At 44.0% G+C, this 12,833-nt stretch overlaps 2 protein-coding genes across 5 annotated transcripts in view; one reads left to right on the top strand and one right to left on the bottom strand.

The window, feature by feature from the left end:
* The window catches only part of iqsec3b (IQ motif and Sec7 domain ArfGEF 3b), a 40,812-nt gene extending 34,776 nt beyond the window's left edge, over window positions 1-6,036 (bottom strand). For 2 of the 3 annotated variants that reach the window (XM_086110046.1, XM_086110045.1), the window contains exon 1: window positions 5,292-6,036. In XM_086110046.1, coding sequence (XP_085966172.1) covers window positions 5,292-5,842 — 551 coding nt within the window. In that variant the 5' untranslated portion in view covers window positions 5,843-6,036. The remainder of the gene's footprint in view (window positions 1-5,291) is intronic. The other variant, XM_086110043.1, reaches the window with a different exon arrangement.
* Window positions 6,037-6,057: 21 nt separating this feature from the next.
* Window positions 6,058-12,832, top strand: washc1 (WASH complex subunit 1). Of its 2 annotated transcripts, none has more exons than XM_086110050.1 (11): window positions 6,058-6,221; window positions 7,118-7,258; window positions 7,363-7,474; window positions 7,832-7,978; window positions 10,018-10,154; window positions 10,342-10,477; window positions 10,729-10,918; window positions 10,988-11,146; window positions 11,481-11,639; window positions 11,962-12,030; window positions 12,101-12,832. In XM_086110050.1, the coding sequence occupies exons 2-11, from the start codon at window positions 7,119-7,121 to the stop codon at window positions 12,241-12,243; spliced, it is 1,392 nt and encodes a 463-aa protein (XP_085966176.1). In that variant the 5' UTR covers window positions 6,058-6,221; window position 7,118; the 3' UTR covers window positions 12,244-12,832. The 2 variants fall into 2 exon arrangements, with proteins under 2 accessions (XP_085966176.1, XP_085966175.1); XM_086110049.1 differs by lacking the exon at window positions 6,058-6,221 and adding an exon at window positions 6,493-6,597.
* The last annotated feature ends 1 nt before the right edge of the window (window position 12,833 follows it).

The following is a 12,833-nucleotide window of genomic DNA, read 5'->3' as shown; positions in this document are numbered from 1 at the left end:
TTTTTAGCAGGTTTGGGAATTTGGCAGATCACGATTTTGGTGGATTTGATCCGAGAGATTAGCATTGTTGCTTCGACTGGCCACGAATCGATTTGTGTTCACCCCCACAACGGCGCAAATGATCGTGTCTAACTGTGCCTGTCTACAAAAATCCCAAAAGAAAAAAGAAAACTACACCCATGTGCAGTACTTTGCACTAGACTTGCACTGGCCTCAAAAACAGGGCCCCAAGTGTTTGTTTTTGTTTGTGTGTGGTGACCAAGGTTAATTGGCTTGTATTGAATCAGCACAAATTTGTCGCGGCCAGTTGCTGGGCACATATAAACGACAACTGACACTAACATTCACACCAATAGACAATTTTGAGCCTCTAATGAAATGTAAATCACATGCTCATGTCTTGGCATGCAGCTCCTCCTCCAAGCTCCTCTTGCTAGCGCAATGAATGTACATTTGAGTCACTCAACTGTATGATGTGATCAAATAAGAAATGCTTCTTCAAAGTCTCCAAACTTAACATGCATGCTTTTGGAATGTGAGTGAAAGACTACCTGGGGAGAACCCATGCAAGGAGATCAAAATCATGCAAACTCCGAACGAGATTAGAACACAGAACCTCGGAACTGCCAGGCAGACCTGATGGATTTCCTTTGGCCATTTTTTTTCCGATAGTCCATCTCTCTTGAGCCTGTTTCATCTGATTTGGAGCTTGAGGCGGAGTACAATATGGACTGGTCGCTACCCGATTTCTGAGGACATATCGACAAACAAGCATTCGCACTCACATTTACACCTATGAACATTTCGTTCAAACTACACAGTGGAAGGCCGGAGCTGGTATTCAAACTTCCAACCTCAGAACTATGAAGTAGACATGCTAACTCGCAGTTGGCGGTGCTGCCCATTTCAGTGATTTCCCGTGGGAGAAATTAAGCCAGCATCCCTTGACAGAGATGCCACCGTAATTTGAAAAGCAAACGTTGATCATTAGTGAGGGAATTGTCGTATAAGATCTCAATTCCTGCTCATTTTTTGTTGTTTTATTTGTGGTCATGGTGGCTGTCTGACACAGAGACGCTCTCCCATCCATTTATTTGTTTATGAAAAACCGAACACATAATGGCCTTCCGCAGCCAAGGCGGCGTACAAATAGAGCAGGTGAATATTTTAAGAGTACGCGCCTTCTGCTGTCGGCCAGTGTTGCCGTCATGCCTACACGGCCTTGCTCTTTTATACCGCTACTTCAAGTGCAGTATGTTCAGTCATCAGTCGCTTGCCAAGAGGCTCTCTTGCAACTCAGGCTCAGGATGACGCCAGTACATTTTGTGCACCTTCCCTTAACACCACGGGATGTCCCTCAGTCCCTTGGCGTGGACTGTTTGTTCAGAAAAGATAAAGCGAGCCGACAGCTCACCCTAAATGTAGCCCACGCTTCCTTTTCTTCCCTTTCCTGCATGGTCCTCTCCCTGCACCTGAGCTGGTCCACTCCAAAGTCAGCCTCAAGCTCCTTCCGCAAACCTCCTCCGAGGAGGCTTCCATCAAAGAGTGTTACTGAGCGTGCATCTTCTATTTCTCGCTCCCCCCCACCCCCCTCCCATCCTAAGAATGGCTGATTACCGTTCGCTCCACGGGCTAAGTGGGCCAGATAGGGAAGGCTCAGCTGGAAAGAGAGGGGAGAGAATCCTTTCTCTGAACCTCTTTCTTCCCTGCAAACCCCCCAGGGTGCATACACGTGCACCGGCAACACTGGCAACAATGCAAGATATACAAACACGCTGCCAAAAAAAGATTACACACCAGTCCACGTGTCATTTCGATGGAGACACACTGATAGGCGCATGCGGGGTGTGAGGCCAACAGGCCGCTTCATTAGAAACACCTCGCCACATAATCGAACCCAGAGATCGTCATAAAAAATATCAATGCCATATTTTCCTTGACAGAGAGCTTTTCATGCATCAACATGTACTGTTGTACTGTACATGTATTGTTGAGGTTGGCGTTTGGGATAGAAGAACATTACGCCGGCAGATGTTTCTAATAATTTGGCTACATTTTGTCAGTGCAAGAGTGATTTTTGAGTCCTGTGAAAGGCATTATTTATTCAACATAGTCGTAGTTCATGAAGTCCTGTATATCCGTGACATCGTAAAGTTGTAGTACTAGACGCAAAGTAGCGCAATAGTCGTGGTATTAGTAGCGGTAGTAGACAAATAGTTGTAGTAGTAGCCTTGTGGTAGAAATAGATGTACAGTATAGCAGTAGTAGGAGAGTGAAAGTAGTAGTAGGAGGTGCAGACTACAATAGGAGAAGTGCATTATCAGTATTGTGATTAATAGAATAGTAAAGTAGTGTCGTAAAAGATGAGGACAGGTTGGAGTCGTATACTAAAAGCAGTGGCAATAACAGTCATAGTAGTATTTGGCTGTTTAGTAGTAGCAGTCATAGTAGTAGTAGTAGTGTGGTAATAATAGAAGAGTATAGTAGGATTGCTATATTACCAGAAGTAGTAATGTCGTCAAAGTTGAGGAGTGGTAGTGTCATGACCCTGTTTTTGTTTGTCTCCACTAGGTGGCGTCATGAGACACACCTGTCTGTATTCATGCATCTTTTTACCAGCTGCCTTTAAAGACTGTGCCACACCGACAATTGGCTGTCTGATTATTACGCCTTTTGTTCACGACTCTGGTTTGTTTCGCATTTTTCTGGTATTTTTTTTTTTTTACCAGTTTATGTTTGTGGGATCCACTCGGAACATAACAGGTAGGAGTCATAGACTAGTATGATTAGAGTAATAATACTATAGGAGGAGGAGTAATAGTAGTTATACTTTTATTTTTATTCATTGTGATGATGATGATGATGATGATTACAAGTACTGTAGTAGTAGTACAGTAATAGTAATGTAGACGTAGGAGTAGTAGACGACTACCCTGAGTAGTAGTATTGATGGCAGTGGTAGTAGTAGATTGTTTAGTTATACTAGTAGAGTCATTGGAGAAGTAGTAATAGTAGTAAATCACACAAGTCATAGTAGTCTTTTAGTAGTAAGCAGCGGGAGTAGTACACTACAAGTAGGTGTGTTTTAGCAACAGTACAAGACACGATGTTGTTGTTGTCATTCTCCAGCAGTATTTGACTCCAACAGAGAAGGGCTCTTTTGACACTATATGAAGAAAAATCCTCAACACACTCGAACTATCTCTTTCAAGTGTTGTGTGAGTGAGTGTGAGGGTCTGCTTGACATTTCTTTATTGATAGGTAGTCATTGAGGAAGTGAGTGGCGGAACCCGGTGAGCTTCAAATGTGAGGCAGAGATTTAAAAAAAAAAAGCATGATGCAACAAATGGTGTTAGGGGATTCAAAGCCATGCTGTCATCTTTCATTCAGAAAATTTTAAAACAAACATTTTCAACTCCCTTCCATTTCCAAGAAACACTTTGAGGGTACACAAGCTTCCATAAGCTGTGGATCCACAATGACTAATTGCACTACAATTTCGAATTTATCTATCCATCCATCTAGCTAGCTAGTAAGTGTCAGACAGCTAGCTATAGTTATTTTAATTTTTTGCGTCTTTGCATGTCTAGAAATAAGATCCAAAAAAACAACAACAAAAAAAACTGTGTCCAGTGACTCAAACCACACTTTTGTACAGCGGCTGTCAAAGTCTGTTAGTTCTACAATTGGCCGCAATTCACCGCAGCACCAGTACACAGCGCTGAGGTTCATCCAACAGAACAGGTAGATGTATTGTCACGGATATACTGTACAGTAGACTGGAGGTGGCTAATAGATGTGCCTACAAATGGCAACCATGTTAGCAGGGGCGGCTTTCCCATCAAAGGGCGTGCATGCATATATGTGGTGGCCATATCACTTAGGGCAACGGTAATATAAAAGTTACTGGAAAGCATGGAAATGAGCTTAGCATCGTGGCAGGCCAGGGGTAGGAAACTCCGGTTCTTCAAGAGCCATATCCTGCCTGTTTTAGATCTCACGCCCTCACTTTTCTGACACCCACATTTTTCATGCTGTTCCCCCAAACCACCATATTTGTTTTAAATAGTGTGGTGGGCCATATCAGTTATTATTTTTAGTATTCTTGTACCTCAAAAATCATCACTTTTCAGGAGACCACCAAAACGTCAAACGGCGCACAGCATTTTTCAACATTTTAGATTGGGCAATAATATATTTTAAAAAATAACACCCACACATGTGGAATGACCAATGTAATGGATATGTGGAAAATTATACCAAATTGTGACGCCAGCAACATGCAGCAGGGTGCTAAAATATGGATGGCGTGCTGCAAATGGCCCGCGAGACTTTTGACAAATGTGTTATAGAAGCTAAAAAAAGAGTACCTTCCTCTCATTAGATAATGTAGTGATGTACAATGATGCCAGGGGAAGTGGTGTGATGGGGGTGCTCACGGTCACGTGGTGCACGTGGGTCTCATCTAACAGGAAAACATCAGAGGCCCGTCAGTTGCCCCATGAGACCTGAACAAGCCGCACATTCATTAACGGCAAGCAGCAGCGTGGACGCAGCGCATCACATCACTCGCCAGGCTGCCCACACACACACACACACACACACACACACACGCGCGCACACACACACGTAAGCATACGTCACAAACACCTATAGGACCCACATTCACTCATGCATGTACAACACACACACACGCACACACACTTTAATACATTACAAATGTAGACACATATGCAAGCATTAAACATCCTGAATATTTCTAGATAGATAGATAGATAGAGACAGAGAGAGCGAGACACACACACACACACACACACACACACACACGCACGCACGCAAACTAGTGGATTACACACAAAGGCACACATTTTAACAACATACATGCACGACAGACAAATGCTTCACACAATCACATACATTACAGGCTTATGCATAGCAAATATATAAGCAGGCTCACAGCTGTTTGTTACGTAATGATCCAGTTTTGCTTTTAAATAATCCACCTCTCTCTTTCTCTCTCTTTCACACAAACACACGGGCGCGCGCCCACACACACACACACGCACGCACGTCGCACACACACACACACACGCGCACAAAATGTTCAAACGTATTTTTTCAAACTGAGCATCGCTCAATGTGCGTTGAGGCTAATGATGATAATAATGATAAAAACAACATTTTTGGTCAACTACAAAATAAAAGTAAGGGGATAATCTTGTTGGGATGTGAAGCAATGGGATACAGCCCATTTGTATTTTAATGCATTAATTGTATGCGTATGAACTCACTCGGATGTCTTGGCGAGAGCCAGCGACCGACACAGGGTAGTCGGGGTCATCGGAACCAAGGAGCGGCAGCCGCTGCAACTCCCGCCGTTCTCCGGCTCGCTTTCGACCGGTGAATTCGTGGTCGGCTCGGCCGGAACCAGCTGCATTTCCCCCGGGTCCAGAGGCTCCGCGGAAGGAGGCTGGACCACCGCGGCCCCGTCGACTTGCTGTGCCGGTGCAGCCGCTTGCTCCGGCGCGGAGCTCGTCGCGGAGCTCTTGGTCTGGGGGTCCTGAGCGAGGTGGAGGTGATGGAGGCAGCCCACGTCGGGGTGAAGCTGATGGTGATGATGGAGGAGGTGGTGAGCGTAAGCGGGGTAAGGATGCTGATGTTGCTGCACGCGGACATCTCGCAGGTGCCTGTTCTCCCCGATGAGCTCATCCACCCGCCGGTCCAGCTCCTCGATGCGGGAGCGCTGCGTCTGGATGAGACTTTGCTGGTTCTGCACAATTGTGGTGAGCTCCCGCAGGTACAAGATCGCTTGCACCGGATTTTCCAGCAGGCTGGAGCTCATCCTACACACGAGGCTCGGACAATGGCCAGAAAGAGAGGGGCAAAAAGGACGCGGAGGAGAGGGAGGATGTACAGAGACGAGCTCTCCTTGCGTTGTTGTTGTTTTTTCGTCTCTTTGAAGGATGTAGCGACAGTGCTCGCCTCCTGCTCCCTCCCTCCTGTCTCCCTCTCTCACTGCGCTGAGAGGTGCTGAAGAGAGGAACTAGATCCAGCTGTGATGGAAGGGAGGGGGGAGAGGAAAGAGGAGGAGGAGAAGGAGGCACTGATGCACAGGCACGATCAAACTTCAGGACAAACACGAACCCTACAGGCGGTGAGACATCAAAGCAGCACCTGAAGGTTACACATCGGCCACAAAACGTGCTTACGCATGTTCGAAGGTGACTAAAAAGTACTCACATCGTTAAGTAGACGTGCAAAGTAAAAATAACGTGACACGTAGACGCTCAAGTGAAGGGAGAATTGTTTTGCTCGCGTTAACCTAGTTTTGACCCTCCACATACATGGCCTGGAACTTGTAAGAACGTGGGTTTTTTTAATGTCATTTCCAGTGTAACTATTATGTCGCCTTTGCCTCGTGCATCTTGGTTCAACTGCCAAAAACATTTCCGAAGGTAACTGAACGCAACATGAAGAATCGTGAAGTCACATGGCACGTGGACGCGGAAGTAAACCTACCGTTGTTTTGCTAGTGCTGTTAGCATAGCGGTTTTCCATATACAAATGTGTTAGCAATTACACTAAATCAATGGTCAGGTAAGGATTTTGTTTTTCATATGGCGTAGTTTTCAAATTGTTTTTGCAATGTGACTGATAAAGCGTTTCTTTCCAATTACTGTAACGTTCATAAGCTTTGATCGCCACGATAGTGTAAAAAGTATAATATGAACGGTATGTTATTTTTTTTAATTCGTTCGATATGAGTGTGTATTGTCCGTTTAAACGTTCGATTATGCATTTAAAGGGTTGACATACCGAAATACTCTTACGGGATCATGTGTTGTTGCTGCTACAGTCATGTGAGAGTCAGTTGAGTGCGAATGCTAATGAAATGAGCTGATGAACCCAATGTGCATTTCCCTGAAGACTCGTACTTGCTACTGTCGCATGTACGCTCTGTCGCACCTAAAACACCCACACATGAGCACTTCGTAGGGTTTCCACTCTTACACACCTACGCTGGTGTGTGTTTTTTCACTGTCATAACCAGGTAACATGAAGATGATGTGACCCATGTTGACTTCACCTCTGGTTTGTTTTACCCTTTGTAATGCAGAATGACCCAGAAGCTCTGCCTGGAGGGTCAGGTGTACTCAGTGCCTCTCATCCAGCCAGACTTGAGAAGAGAGGAGGCTGTTCACCAGATAGCAGATGCATTGTTCCTCCTGGAAACCATATCTACTGACATCTTTCGGAGGTAAGCTCCACACAATTTTGCATACAATTATCAACATTCAAGTTTCAGGAACTCAGTTTCTAAAAAGAACTGAGATATTTTTTGGCCTCGTGTGGTGTTTATAGAGTGTCCGAAAGTGTCGAGAAAAATCGCTGCCAACTGCAGAACGTCAACGACCGGATCCGACTGGTTCAGGCTCGTGTTGACCGGATCAAAGGCAGTAAAAAAGCCACCAAGGTAAAGTCTAAACAAATGGAAAAAACACACTCTTGAGTTGGGCAGACGTGACTGTAAAGCTGACTTCTTCAGTGGCGTTGGAAGAGAAACATCCGACGCCATAGTTTTGAAATCTGCTCAACCTTTAGTTAACAAGAGCAATTCATTTTTGATTGGATTTATTACATGCAGGACAAACACTTTTTTTTCCCTGAACATTCTGAGCTGCTATGCCACAAGGAGCCACTATCCTCGTCACACACCCCTATCTTTTTCCCTGGTTGTCAGAGAAACAATGAAAATAGACATCTGGAAAAGGTTTCAAGGAGTGGGGGAGAACAGATTAAATGTCTCCTTTAAAAAGTTCTCTCTTTCTAGGTTTTCTCCAGTGCCAAGTACCCGGCCCCAGACCGACTCCAGGACTACTTGTCTATCTTCACCGGAGCCTCCGACCCTTCATCGCAAGCCCGCCCTCGACAAAGAATACAGAACAAACTTCGACCCTTCGATGAGAAGACTCTACAGGTCATCTCCCTACTTCCCCCTAATGTGAATGTGTCTGCGATTAATTCTATTAGATTATGATGTGACACAGCAGTTAATTTCCAAAATACAACTGCCACACCAAGTTTCTCCACCCATGATTTGGAAACTAGGCTGGGTGAGGCTTTCTCATTTTCAAGCGATAGATGGACTACGCGATGACGTCTATCATGTCAAAGCCAAAATAAGTAAAGCTGTAGTGTTGTTTGGATGTGCAGATTGGTGTTAATTTCTGATAAGCGGCACATACGAATGTTGAGTGAAGTTGTGAACATGGTGGTTGGGAATTGTTTGGGAATGTGTCCGTTGTATCTAGACGCTCAAAATGACAGGTATAAGTTGGTGGCTTGGTCATTAAGTGCTGCCATCAGAAGTGAAAAACCAATCCATGTTTGTTTATGGGGGCTCACATGAACACAGCAGTTTGTGCTTGCTTTGTTTTAAGTAGCTTGGTCCCGAGTTGTCATGGTAATGAAAGCCATACTCTGGGTCTGAACAGTGGCTTTTTTGAACTCCCTCTAAACAGGCTGATTTCAGCAAGGCTCTAAAGAGAGTGAAAAGTACTAGAATTCCTGATGTTGAGACACCCGGGAACTGTTTTAAATTGGGAGCAAAAATGCACAATATGTCTCCCTAGATAAAGCGCGATATCAGTGAACTCCATTTGCCATTTAAGAAAAAGAAACACATACAGTGTTTCCATCGGTAGCACTGCTTTGTTTTGTAATAAGATTTTTCCAAGTGTCTTGTCTCGAGACAGAAGAAAACACATTGTGCAATTTCCTTTGGTGCACACATGCATTATTCAGTTTCCCCACATGGAGAAACATCTGTTTCAGTTCTGCCTGCATTTACCTGGACTTTTCCAGTGAACCTTCACAATTTACAGGGGTTTGGAACCAAGCTCTGACCGAAATGACAACAATTTTGCGATTCCTTGCCTCCTAAAAATGTTTCAAATTTCGAATATTAATAGTTTCAACCGGAGATATACTTCAAACTATGGTCATAAAACACTTTAATATAATTCGAAGTCATCTTACATTAGCCTTAAAAATAAATAGCTTATAGATTTTTTTTTTTAATTTAAGTGTGAGGACGTTGGGGTCTGTTGCCACTTTACAACGCTTAAAAGTACTATTCCTTCTTTCTTATTCCCTATTTTGTAACATTTGTGACTCCGTGACAAATATTATCATTTATAAATACCTATTTTGCAAACAACTTTTTATCTTTAGATTCCAAAATTAGTTTCCATGACCTTTAGAAATACCTCACGTTTGCTGAAGCGTTACTTTTAACGTGGCCGTCTTAAGTTAGCTTCCAATGTCACCATCAGTGTTAGAGCTAAGGAAGGTCAATGTTAGCTTCCAATGTTAGCACCAATGTAAGCTTTCAAAGAATGCTCTAATGTTAGCTCTCAACATTAACTTCAACAAAAGCTTCCACCATTAAAGTCCCAAGTTAGCTTCCGTTGTTACCTCTAATGTTAGCTTTCCATGTTAGCTTTCAGCATTGAAATCTAGAGTTAGCTTCTAGAGTTAGCTTCCAATGTTAGCTTCTAGGTTACTTTGAACAGAGCTTCCAATGTTCGGTTCAACACTAGCTTCTGCAATTAGTGTCAGTGTTGGCTTTCAATGTTGAAGATTATTATTTAAACAATAAATAGCATTGAAAGAGCAAAGGAAGCCTAATGTTGGCCTACTTCCACCATTAGCCTTCAAATTGTATGATTAAAAAGAAAATATTTGTTAAAATTTTACTTTCATGTTTTTTCTTTAACTTTCATGCTATTACATTTTCTGGAATAAAACATGGCCAAAAAAATATGGCTAACGCGAGCTACTTCAACACTGACATGACACTTTAAAAGTTGCAGTGTGATTGGGTGTTGTAGAGAGGGCACAAAAATTCACAATGATATTTGTTTTTCATCAAATACTTCAATAGGTTCCACAGAAACATTTGCTAGCAGAATTGATAAAAGTCACCTCATCTCCCGTTGTTTGTCTCCCTGGCAGGAGAAGCTGGTCTACTTCCCTGTGTGTGCCGGCAACAAGAAGAAGTCAGAGGATGAGACGGAAGAAGGGCTGGGCAGCCTGCCACGTAACATCTCCTCCGTCAGCTCGTTGTTGCTCTTCAACACCACCGAAAACCTGTGAGTCCACGTGCACGCACACATGCACACACGGACAGTCGTGAAGTACCGTAAATACTCAAAAGTACAGCGAACTGAAAAATCGACTTCAGTACAAAAACAAAATATTTGTCCCTAATTTGCATCACGTAAGCACATAAAATACAAAACACATTGTTTAATTCCCTCCTTCCATTATGTGTTAAAGCTACAAGAAGTACGTCTTCCTCGATCCTCTGGCGGGAGCTGTGATCAAGACGCACACGACCATCGAGACAGAAAAAGAGGAGAAACCTTTTGACGCTCCGTTGTCCATCACAAAGAGAGAGCAGCTTGAGAGACTGGTAACTGAGAACGGCCTTTTTCCCCAGAGTATTGAGACTCCCTAACCAAAAACTCGAATGGGGCTGGGCAGAAACTCATTTATGTATAAAATCAACTTTCCCCATTGATATAAATGGAATTGAAATGAATGGTGGATGCCATTAATCCTGGCCAATTGGGAGCAAAAATCTTCCCATTATCCATTCCCATATCCAATCCAGGATGATATTTCAAAGCTGTGCTTTGAAGATGGTCGACGATGTTTTGACAGACGGCAGAGAACTACTTCTACGTGCCAGACTTGGGTCAGGTGCCAGAGATTGACGTGCCGTCATATCTGCCAGACCTGCCGGGCATCGCCGACGACTTGTCCTACAGCGCCGACCTGGGTCCCGGCTTCGCCCCATCGGGACCCACGCACATCATTCCTGAGCTTCCGGCCTTCTCGGAGGACAGCGCAAGTATTGAAATAGTCGGAGAAAGTGTGAAACCAGCCAAAGTGTTCCTTGACTGACCACATCCTGTTTTAGGTGGGCTTCATCCTAGCGTTCTCCCTCCTCCTCCTCCGCCGCCGCCGCCACCTCCTCCTCCTCCTGCACCTGCCACTGCCGCAGGTCCACCTCCTCCGCCACCCCCTCCGCTGCTTCCTGCAGAAACCACTTCAGACGGAGTCGAAGTTCCAAGTTCAGGTTTGGCAATCATTAAAGAAAGAACTCTACATCAAGCGTAGGGCTGGGTGATAATCGATTGTATTTTTTTTAAGGAAAATATACATAGATTTCTATTGCGGTATTTCTGTGTGCAGGTAAGTTGATGAAAGATCTTGCTCAAGCGGAAAAGGCTATTTTTTATTGCCAGAATGTGGAAAAAAAATACCAAAAATTACATCCCCCCAAAAAAGAAAACATGATTCTTCTTTTGTCTTTTTTTTTAAAGTCAAGATCACCCAGACCTAATCAAGCTTCATGAGATTAATTTAACCATTCCAAACACTCCCTCACCTTTTTTCCCCTGACTCCATAGGCCCAGTTTCTGTGGCACCCAGCGAGGTGGTCCAGCCCTCAGATGGCCGAGCCAGCCTCCTTGAGTCTATCCGCAATGCTGGCGGCATTGGCAAAGCCAAGTTGCGCAACGTCAAGGAGCGCAAGATGGAGAAGAAGAAACAGAAGGAACAGGAACAAGGTGGGAAGGGGGCATGTTTTATTCACGGCGACACCAAAGGCAGCTTTTAGCGTCGCCGATGTGCAATTGAGAGTGAAGTGTAACCAGCGAGCAAACTCGGGTTAGTGACGTGAGTCGCTCTCGTTGTTCCCTTTTGTGGTTATTACAATAATATTTCATTGAGAAGTGTAGCCAAAAGTTTGCGAAGATAATGACCACACTGTCTCAAAGTAAAACTAAGATCAAACACCTGTGATGTCACACGCACCACTAGCAAACGACGTCTGTTATCAGAGTCAGACAATCGCTTAACAAATGCTTGTTATTTGTCATCTCTGAGCAGTCGTAGCAGGAACTACCGGCGGGGACTTCATGTCCGATCTCTTCAACAAACTCGCCATGCGCAGGAAAGGTACACAGAAAAACGCAAGCGTGATGCCTATTTGGCGGAGATGAAAATGACCCATCCTCTCTTTCTTCAGGTATTTCTGGGAAGGGCCCGGTAGGCGGGGATTCGACCGACCCCCCCGCCAGCACAGGAGGAGCGTTTGCGAGAATGTCTGACGTCATCCCACCGCTTCCCGCCCCGCAAACGACGACGGATGATGACGACTGGGAGGTCTGAAGAAGTGGACAGTGAAGATTTAATGTACAGATAATTAGGGTTGGGAAATTTTCATTCCCAACTTTGAAAAGTGTCTGCAATTTTGCAACTCTATGAACAATACAAAAGCACTTAATAGTTTATTACAGAAAGAATGTATCAAACTAGAAGTATTATATAACATTTGACTGTAAAATGGTGTCGGTCGTGTACAAGTTTTTGAATTTCACCACGAGTAGCAATGCTCGTGAGCCGTCGACGCATTTCGCTCACACGTTTTTCTCTTCAATAAACCAATGTTTGCATTACGTAACAATGCACCTTCAATATTTAATGTGGCAAATGAAAGCCGTGCAGCATTGTCGCCGCTTCAATAATTCAGTTGGACACGCAGCAACTAGTAATGTTCCAACAATGTTGCAGACTCACAGTGGATAGAAAAAGTCTACACACCCTTGTTCATATGCTATTTTTTTTTTTTTTTTTGGGTGAGACCAAGATAAATCATTTAAAACCTTTTACCCTACAACTCATGCGACCTGTACACCTCAACCGAAAAAACATGTGGAAGCTTTTACGGTGGTGAAGTAAAAATAAAGAAATGAGATCAT

This window comes from Hippocampus guttulatus, chromosome 4 (assembly GCF_054856545.1).
Source record: "Hippocampus guttulatus isolate MCC_2025c chromosome 4, RoL_Hgut_1.0, whole genome shotgun sequence".
NCBI classification, from domain to species: domain Eukaryota; kingdom Metazoa; phylum Chordata; class Actinopteri; order Syngnathiformes; family Syngnathidae; genus Hippocampus; species Hippocampus guttulatus.
The sequence above is the reverse complement of the archived record's forward strand: the minus strand, read 5'-3'. Positions and strand labels throughout refer to the sequence as shown.